General features: G+C 41.3%; 2 protein-coding genes across 3 annotated transcripts; both read left to right on the forward strand.

The window, feature by feature from the left end:
- The first annotated feature begins 69 nt into the window (after window positions 1-69).
- LOC122973432 lies at window positions 70-4,906 on the forward strand. The gene is made up of 18 exons (XM_044340924.1): window positions 70-235; window positions 323-378; window positions 460-549; window positions 820-947; window positions 1,097-1,237; window positions 1,308-1,376; window positions 1,455-1,625; window positions 1,717-1,813; window positions 1,885-2,093; window positions 2,660-3,019; window positions 3,129-3,246; window positions 3,329-3,534; window positions 3,627-3,744; window positions 3,822-3,994; window positions 4,148-4,239; window positions 4,348-4,466; window positions 4,554-4,706; window positions 4,799-4,906. The coding sequence occupies exons 1-18, from the start codon at window positions 213-215 to the stop codon at window positions 4,843-4,845; spliced, it is 2,370 nt and encodes a 789-aa protein (XP_044196859.1). The 5' UTR covers window positions 70-212; the 3' UTR covers window positions 4,846-4,906.
- Window positions 4,907-6,181: 1,275 nt separating this feature from the next.
- Window positions 6,182-9,725, forward strand: LOC122973422. 2 transcript variants are annotated; one of them, XM_044340908.1, is made up of 5 exons: window positions 6,182-6,323; window positions 6,411-6,531; window positions 6,635-6,723; window positions 8,773-9,414; window positions 9,445-9,725. In XM_044340908.1, the coding sequence occupies exons 1-5, from the start codon at window positions 6,297-6,299 to the stop codon at window positions 9,577-9,579; spliced, it is 1,014 nt and encodes a 337-aa protein (XP_044196843.1). In that variant the 5' UTR covers window positions 6,182-6,296; the 3' UTR covers window positions 9,580-9,725. The 2 variants fall into 2 exon arrangements, with proteins under 2 accessions (XP_044196843.1, XP_044196842.1); XM_044340907.1 differs by having other exon boundaries at window positions 8,773-9,725.
- The last annotated feature ends 503 nt before the right edge of the window (window positions 9,726-10,228 follow it).

Consider the following 10,228-nt stretch of genomic DNA (forward strand, 5'->3'; position numbering starts at 1 on the left):
ATCAGTTGCAGCTGATGAGGTTAGAATTGTCCTCCTTTCCACCCTCATGGATCAAGAACTTGACTTATAAAAGCTGCTGTAGGAGACAGCACAGTGCTGCCAGTTTGGCCAGGATATACCAAGCTAGTGGTTTGTCTTAGCTTGTGTTGGTTAGCAAGTGTAGTTTGCTAGCATTCAGGCTAGCGTTAGACACTGCCAACACATCAGTGGCTATGGCTTTTGGGTTTTACATCGGGTAAGGCGTTTTGGGGGTAACTTAAAAACCTTTAGGATTGGTGCAGCTATCTTGTTTGTGATTTTTATATATACTTTTGTCTTGCAGTGTGACCTTACTCCTGTCAGTGTTGGCAACTGCAAAATGTGATTATATTCCTGATGGTAAGAATTAAAATATTTCCTTAAACACACACCTGCATTAATTAGCATCCAGGCAAACATAAACTTGTTTGTTAATTTCAGGAGTTCTTCATATGGAGTGTCGTGATCGTTACTTCATGATAGCTGTTGATCTCTCGTTCACTGGGGATGAACCTCACTTTGAGGCTGTTGGTAAGTCATGCACAGCTTCAATATGCTGTTATATAAATGTTTTCACTATCTAAAGCAAGGTTAAACATTTGACATGTGGAACTAAAGTATTTTTGTCTAACCATATTCCACATGATTACACTGACAAGCATCCCTTCAATCAAGCAAATATTCTCCTTTTGTCATCTTGCTTTTTCAGCTCAGTTTAGTCCCGTTACAGCACTAACTGTACTCTTCACAAGCAGGTTTGGAATAAATTGAACTACATAACTAACGTGACTTCTCTTCCAGATAGAACAGGTGCGTACCCCGTCACTGAGCAGTATGCAGTAAAGTGTGGCTACAGTGTCAGTGTTCTCCCTCAACCGGGTCATGTGGAGCTCCGAGCCTCTTACTTCAGCTGCCACACTGACAACAAAGTATGTACAAGTGGTGTATATAAAACATGAATTAAATAAGAAAATATACCTTCACAAACTAAATGACTGTGGGGATGAACAAACACTACAGTTATCTGGGGTTGCAATTCTGACTTGTCTGATCCAACATCAATTCTTCTGTCTTCCAGGATGATGAAGTGTTCACATTCAACTTCAACCTGCTTGCAACCCATGAAGGGCAGAAGGCCACTTATTCTTTGAACAAGACCTGTTCTCCATCTCTCCCCTGGTCTCCCAGAGAGGTTACCTGTGAGGTCAACTACATGGAGGTAAGCTTGGGTCCATCTTGTATAATGAAATAGATCGATTTCAGATGTTTAAGTTCTGGCGTCTCTGCAGGTGTCTGTGAGGAGTGAAGTCACCTGTCCAACTGGGACAAAGAAAGATGACTGGAATACTCTTAAACCTGTATGTGTCAAATCACAATTGAATGAATTTCTCACTTTTTGCATAGCTACTTTTTAAAGACTTTAAATTTCTGTCCAGGCTCATAGCTCCACCACATCAGATTGGCAGGTGATGTTCCAGAGGGCAGAAGAGCAGTTACCACCAATGAACCTCTCTGAAGCTCGCAAGCAGGGCAACGTGTTTGACCTGACAGATGGAAGGCTTGTATTTCGTACGCCGTATGGACAACCTGACTCATTCAGCACTACGGTACACCACTGACGCAGAACTTGGAGCACAAATGCCTTCAATGTAAAAGCATTTAGTCAAAAGCAGGCTTTAATTTTGAGTCTCTTTCCAGGTGAATGGTGTGCCAGTAGAGGTGGTCCATGCAACTCTGTTCTCCAGACAAAGCTGGGTTGTCCTCATGATCGACCTGGTGGCTGCTTGCTCCACGCGTCAGTATTACAATCTAGAACTTGTTTTCACTTCTTAATGGGTGAAGATGTAATTCATCTCTCCTCAACAGATGAAGGGACTTATAATGACAGCGGCTACGTGGTTTTGGACACACCTGAGGCGCTGTACCCTGGTCTTGTTAGCACGCATGTCAATATCGGACTAAATGGTGAACTTATGGAACAGGCGGCTGCAGAGGAGAGAGGCTACATTATGGAGAAGCACAACAGCACAGTCCATATCAGCATCCCCTATAATGCTGAAGGAGGATACAGAAAAGTGAGAAGGTTTAACACAATATGTAGAGAATCTTGAAGGGCAGATACACATGAGCATTTAAATTACAGTGCAGCATCAGAAGCATTCAAACTCTAAAAACTGGGACAAAGTTGTGGAAATAATTAATGGTCACTGGTAGAGAAATTGTTTGGCAGTAAGCTGCAGAAATTCAGAAACCCTTGGCCAGATCCCAGAAAAACCTAAGATGACTGCAAACACTAATTAGATGCTCAACTTGCCAAAACGTTACATAAGTCTAATTAAATGACTCTGAGAGCATCTTGCTTCTATAACAGCCATGTTTCATGTTAACTTTGGATATTGGGGTTGGATTTTAAAACAAGCGCATCCTGGGATACCAGGGGTATGCTGGGAGTGAGGAAACTAGTAGACTAGAATTTCATCACATTAATGCATCAATATTAACATTTGCAGCAGATGAGAATGAGATTCTTGCAAATGGGTGTCATTTTGGATATGTATAGGTGGGAAATTCTTACAGCGGCTAATATGATTTATTTGATTCAGCATGTTTAGCTTGTCAGTAATTCATGTGTCTTCTGCAGAGCTTTGTGACTGGTGACCTCCATGAGTTCTACGTTTTTAATCTCTACTTGGAACAAATCTTGGTGGATGAGGATCATGCAGAGACCAGAGTTCGCTTTCACAGGTCACTGGCCACTCCCCTGCTGCCACGCCTTGTTTTTACTGAAAACAGAACAGTTTTTGAGGAACACATGTTCACCATCTACCTCGGAGATGTCCCTGAAGATGTTGAGTTGGTTGCTGTTCAGCTGAATGGACATGAATGTACACTGCCACTTACAAATACAAGCACCTACACCATCTCAAAAGTGGTTCAACCCAACAACACCCATGGCTACACTCTGAAGGTGCCTTTTGACGATCCTGTCGTCATACAGCAGGTAAAGGTCTTTTGAATTATTTGAGTTGTGTTCTCAGAGGTCATTCTGGTTTATACATGGTAACTTCATCCTGCTTTGCTCAGTAGGATCTATATTTTCTGTCTTCTAGTTCTCCAAAGAAGATGCAGCTATGCAGCATCAGTTGAACATCAACTACACATTGACCGTTCAGCCTGAGAATGAGCCTTATTACCACCTCACATCAGTCATGGCATTAACAGACGTCTGTAAGTCACTAACCTTAAATCAAGATTTGATCAATCCTGTTTGTGCATGGAGCAGAGTTACTCATTGCTCTGTATTTGACAGCTCCTCCAACCTTCGACGCTGTCTGTTCTGAGACTGGGATCAGCTTCAGACTGGACCACCGGCCTTTTGACTACCTGTGGGACATCAGCATCGGCTCAGACCCTCTCACATCAGAGCTGGCAGCGCAGCACGGCTACATCATGAGCAATAATAGCCAGAGTCTGCTGCTCAAAGTGCCGCTCTTCACTCAAGGCTATGAGTACAAGGTAAGATGAGGAAATGAGTTACTGGAAGTGTCAACTCTGTAAGATACTAATAGATAAGATTGAGATCAATAACTGATTGGTGTCTTTTGTAGGACTTCACTCTGAAGGGATTTTCTGGCACTTTTGAGATCCTTGTGCGGGATCATGAAACATCAGAGGTCCTGACTTCTGCTGCCAAGACTTGTCCATTCACGACTAATGAACTCATTGGTAAGAACTGTCTTTACTATAAGGGTGGATCAAGTCTTTGGTATAGCTGACTCGTGTAAAATGCTTTCTTTCTCTAGTGTGTTCTCCTGACGGGAGGATGACTGTGGTGGCTGACTTGTCTCTGGCCGTCCCAAGTGGAGGGATCCCTGCTAGAGCCAACCTCATAGACAAATACTGTGGACCCAAAGAGGCTGACAGCACCAGGGCGCTCTTCTCTTTTCCACTCAACAGCTGTGGATCCATAGTCAAGGTAGTACTAATTTAAACTATTCTCATGCTTTAATCTTTCCTGTAGACTTCCCTACTCTGACTGAACAGAGATGACTAATCTGCTGAAGTAACTTATCACTAATCTGAATGTCATATCTACATTTATCACCACATGCACTTTTTCCATCCTCAGCTTAACAAGGAAAATGTGACGTATCAAAATGAGATTTTCTACAGCAAGAAGTTCCTCAATAACAAGGCAGTTTCTGACAACACTATGGAGAGGTGTGTACCTCCCCTCCTCCTTTTTGTGAATTATTTGCCTCCTTCATCAGCTACCAAACTTTTAGTAGTACATAGTATTTTTCTTAAAGTTGTCCACTTGTGTTGCAGGGTGACTATACAGTGTACATATCCTCTGGCCGGGCTCTATCGTCTGTTCTCGGTGTACAGGTTTGAGTCTGATGCAGCCGGTATTGGTCGCATTATCCACACTACGCAGTCCACAGAAGGTACTGTAGGAGGTTCACCAGCTAGATGTGCCCCGTCATCACTCATCATAATGAATGTTAAGCATTTCTGCTGTCTCTGTACTGTAGGTTTGCCTTCCATTGAGCCCACTGCAGCAGTTAAAACTACACCTGCTACCAAAAGACCAACCAGAGGACCTGTCATGATGCGGCCTGCCTTCCACCCACCGGCTCGCTATGTCAGAGTGTCCAAAGTTAATCATCTTCCCTGGGGCATAAAAGGTGGGAACTCTATCATGTACATTTTAAATACTTTTCATGCCAAAAATCTATATATTTTTTTTTTTTTTTAAACCTTTCACATCTCTTTGCAGGAGCTGAAAGATCTTCACAATCCAAAGTAAATGCTGCCTTAATTTGAAGAGCAAATTTTTTTTAAATGTGAAAACTTTGAATGCAATAAAACTGTTTCTTAAAAGCGCTGTAGTTTCTACTTTTTTATTTAACTTATTTGCATGCTACTGACTTGCTAACACCACATGGACAAATGTAAAATACAAGACTGGAGATGACTAATGATCTGAGGTTGAGTTGAGCTTCACATTGAGTTAAAGCAGCTTAAGTTCTGGTTGTGTTGTAATGTTTAATGTAAGTGCAGATACCTGTTAATGCATAGTGGAGCAGCCTATGACCCAATTTCTTTAGATTTTTCAAAAGCAACAATAAGAAATACCAAGTGCTCACGGTCAAAGTAGTATGCAAAGTGCTCTAGAAGTTAAACTGGTCAACTATAGATAAAGGGAAGCCTCTGGGCTTACTTCAGGCACACTCTCCGAGCCAAGGATGTAGTAAGTTATTACATCCTTGGCTTGGAGAGAGTGTGCCTGAAGTAAGCCCAGAGGCTTCCCTTTTATCTATAGTTAGGCTTTCACTGTCTACCCTGAAGCTTGAGCCTGAATTAATGTCTTGTGGCCAGTATAGACTTGTCTTTTCACAGCAGATACTTTATTAGGTAAATCTGAGCAATCCAATAAAACAGCTCTGCCATAAATCCTACATTTACAAAGCTTGTACATTTTCAGTCTTTGACATTGTCAAATGATTCTACCTTTATGTTTATTATTGAGGTGGTGGTGTACTGGCGTGCATTATACTGAATGGTGTTCCTAATATTTTGCCCTCATGTATGTTAATGGAGTGGACAAAATATTAGGAACACCATTCAATATAATGCACTCCAGTACACCACCACTCACTGTATGTACACAATTTTTCACAGCAGATATATCAGTTGAACACAGGTGTGATTAAAGTCAATCACATCTGCCTTCCATTATGTTCCAGGCTCCTGGTTTACTGGGACACTTAATGGATCTGAGCAACACCTGTGCCTTTCCAATGATAAGTCAAAATGTCTGCTGTAAAGTCTATTACTAATCAGATTTGGCTTAACTCAAGAGCATAACTAAAAGGGAGGAAAATCTACAAGCATGGACATACTTTTGAAGAAGTGAGAATGTGTGAAACTGTGTGGAGTCTGCAAGTATGTCAATATATTGTCTTGTACCGATTTTTTTTTGCACACGTCCATATATCTTTGTTGTAATGACATTTAATCTCTCTTTATGCTTCCCTTATGAGTGTATAAATGACAAAACTAAACTTCAACTTATACAGTTGAGTTTGGGACTTTAACATATTTAAACAGATCTTTAAATACTTGCATGTCTTTAAGCCAACCAGCAGGGGGCGTTATATGTCTCTTCCTGCCGCTGACAGGCGTGTTAATTTTTTCCTCTAGACACAAATATGTAAAGTCGGTGTAACTTTTTGATTCTCTCCGTGCTGAGAAGCTAAACAGAAAAGTCAACCATGAACTACAATGAAGAACCTTCACCTGTAAGTTTTCTAAATCACTAAATTTACAAAAGTTGTAAACAAAGTCGACCCTGCACGGTAGTGGTGACAGATTTTCTCCTCAAACAGAGTCCCAGACAGCCAGTCCTGCCTCCCCTCTCCAACAGGACCCTGCACCATCCTTCCTTTCTGCCTCTGTACATGTCTGCAGGTTCTGCACATCATCACAGCAGCTTTAACACCCAAACAGGTGAGTCAGATTCACCTAAATGATCTGTGTTTGTGCTTCATCCAGCTGTGCAGCTTTAATAACTGTGTGTGTGTGTGTGTGTGTGTGTGTGTCTCCCCTCCAGTGCTTCCTATCATCCCACCAGAGCTCTTCTACACTGACCCCACCATGCACTGTGGGAGGAGGATCCCCAACACAGTGAGCCAGTTCAGGGTAGGTGTTCGTACTGTAAGACCACATCCAAAAAAGTGCATGAACACAGTCATTCATACACCGACAATCTGACAAATAAACACACTTTGATGAACTCCAATGTTTAAGAGGGATTAGATGATTTTAAGGAAACTTTTGGTCATTTTTCTCCCCACCCAAAAACCTGGACTCCAGCCAAGATCCACATAAGATCAGGTCTGAAGATGACTCATATCCCAAGATCATGAGTAGAATAAATTGAGTCCTGCACAATAGAAAAACATTTACTTTTGTTTTCAAATGCTACAATTATCTTTATGGCTCTAATCAACCTGCATAATACTGATAATCGTTTTTTGTTAGTTACTTTCTGTTACATTATTGTTAAAGATACAGTGACTAGTAGTTTATTCGATTAGTCGATCAACAGAAAATTAATCGCCAACTACTTTAGCAATCAATTAATCATTTTAGTTATTTTCCGAGCATAAATGCCCAATATTCACTGGTTCCAGCTTCTGAAATGTGATGTATTTAATGCTTTTCTTTCTTATATATATGATAGTTACCTAAAAATCTTGTGTTTTGGACTGTTGGTTGAAAAAAATTAGCAATTTGAATACGTTAGCTGTTTGAAACTATACTATTTTCTGACATTTTAAAGGCTAAACGATATAAGGATTAATTTACAAAATAATCTGCAGATTGCAGCCTAGTTGTGATGACTGTAAATGGACAAATTAATGCAAAACATTAGAAATATAAAATAGGTATGTCAGTAAGATTAAACCACACAAAGTAATCAAATTTAATCTGAAATGCAGCAGCATGCAGAGGTCTCTCTCTCTGCAGTCAGAGCAGGATTTCACCTCAGCATCGTTTCAGATACTGATGGGTCCTGATGTGACACATTCAGTTCAAAAGTGGATCCAAATTATGAGAACGTAATGAGCACAGGCTGAGATGATAAGGGAGGGTCTACGTGGGGTTCCCTGGTCCCTGGTCCAGCCTGCCCTTTGTGATCTGTGGATGAGGGGGAGTAGAGCTTATGGAAGGGCTCAGACAGACGAAGACGTTTAATAAGATTGGATCAGTCCTGTCAGACAGAATTAAGACCCTGACCAGGGGGGCGGGTGGGAGGAAATTGAGACCAAAAGCAAAGAAGGAGGTGGTGTGTTTCAGCAGTCAGGACACAGCGACAGCTCTCCACTTTTCATTATCAAAGACTTGTGATTGTATTTTGTAAAAGCATCAAAATCCTTTAACTTATTGGACAGTACAGAAGATTACAGGACAATAACAGGAAATGGGGAGTGGGAATGAAAGAGTGAGAACTGTGTAACAATTATAAAAAAAATGCACTCCTGTTAATGTAAATATTGCCGTGTCGAGTAGGATGACCTTGTTATGTCACTGTGGTTGGGATATAGAAACTGACAGTTTAATGTGTTTTAAAGTTGCAGAAGACATTTTGTGAATGATTATTTACATTATCGATTAATCGTTTTCTTGACTAATCATGACCAATAAAATGTAAGAAAATAGTGAAAAATTATCCTCACAATTTCCCAGAGTCAAAGGAGATGTCTTCAAGATATCTTGTTTTGTCCAAAACTCAAAAACATTCAGTTTACATCATGTATGACAAATAAAAACAGGAAAGTTTGGGCATTTTTGCAAAAAAAAAACCTAAACTAAATTCGATTATCAAAATAGTTACTGATTAATTCTGTCCATCAACTAATCAATTAATCGACTAGTTGTTGCAGCTCTAAAATGTATCATTTTAAACGAGGTAAATCACACAGTGGTGTTGAAACTGAACTCATCCCCGCTGACTTTAATCCCACAGATTCACTGTTTTTGCCCAAATTAAATCCAGATGTCAGGTGATACTTTCCTGCCATTTTTTGAGGCGAAACATCAGAAATTCTGAATAAAATCTTAACTCCATCCTAAAAGCGGTGATTACGTTTGATCATTTGTGTCTTTGTGACCCTCTTTGGTATAAAAACAAATCATTTTTACATTTTAACACTTTTATTAAAACCTGTTGTTTCTTTCCATCAGTCCTTTGATCGTTTCCAGCTCAACACTCCACCACCGGTTATGTCCGCCTCCTTGGCTCCACCAAACCGTCCGGACCCCTTCAGATCTGGGACACACTCCATCAGAGACTTGGGCAGCAGCTCCTGGAGAATCCACATCATCCACCCGACAACGCAGCCAAGCTGGGTGGTCCTCCAGCTCACCCAGGAGGAGGACCAGGCCATCACTAACCTCCTAAAACTGCACCACCATGAGCCTTTACAGAGAGATGAGACCCTTACTGCTCTGCACATGGACTCCTCCGGTCTTTCAGAGCCACTAGTGGACAACATGGACACCAGCTCATTGTGTAGTCCCTCTGAATGTACAGACCCCACCTTAGTTGAGGAATTAGACGACCCTTTCTACAGCGATCCGCAACATCCGATGGAGGCTGGTTTGATGAGTCAGGTACAACAGGAAAGACGTTGGTCCGATGTGGAGCTTGAGGCAGCTGACACACTCTTGAGTCGCTTTAGCCTGACGGAGGAGGACAAGCTCAGGGTTCAAACCCAACAAGGATGTGAGGCGTTAATACCCGCTCGTCCTACTCAAAACCACGTCGGCTACGTTGGCTTTAGTCGTGTCAGGGAGGATGGAGGATGGACGGAGGTTACGTCTGTTGAAGGCAGGAATACAGATGACATTCCTAAGGAGTATCCGGCGTCGTCTTCTCTGGTAACGAGCGGATCGATTGTCTTTGGAGATTTGTCAGGAGTGAAGGATCGAAAGCTCTCAGATTCAGAGGGAGATGCTGTACGTGGACTCCTGAGCCTCGGGGACATGTGAGCTTTAGATATCGTGCCGTGATGGTCTTAAAACTTTTAAGTCTGCATGTTTGTGTTTTTAAGGGACTCGACTACATTTTCCACATTATGGAAATAAGTGTTTGCTTTTGCACTGGTTGCTGTAAAAATAAAGAAGTTTGTTGCCCTTAAATATACCTCCGAACCCCTTATTTTTCTAGGATGAGAATTTATTTCCCACTTGAGAAGAAAAACACTTATTTTTCATGTCTACCTTTGAGTATTTCACATTCGCCTTGTGTTTTTCTCCCTTGTTACCGTACCTAGCTACAAAGACACACATTGTTGTTGTTTTTTTTATTAAAAGCACTACTACTGTTCAGAAGGAAGGAACACCCCACTTAATATTTACATACATATTGTACATTTAGAGTGTATCCACAGATAAATCCCAGTCTGGATTGACAAGAAGCTGCAGGGGGAGCTACAGCATTATTTCACACAAGCTAACCAGCTAGTCAACAACACAACTACCTAGCAGAGAGACTGAACTCTAACCGGCAGAATAGCTTAACCCACGTTTACATGCAACATTAAAGCTCTTGTGCTTGATGATGCAGGGTCATGATACAAGTCTTGGTGTGTTGTTCTGTGTTCAGAGTTCAATCAAAGGCACTTCCTGTTTAGATTTG

This window comes from Thunnus albacares, chromosome 22 (assembly GCF_914725855.1).
Source record: "Thunnus albacares chromosome 22, fThuAlb1.1, whole genome shotgun sequence".
NCBI lineage: Eukaryota > Metazoa > Chordata > Actinopteri > Scombriformes > Scombridae > Thunnus > Thunnus albacares.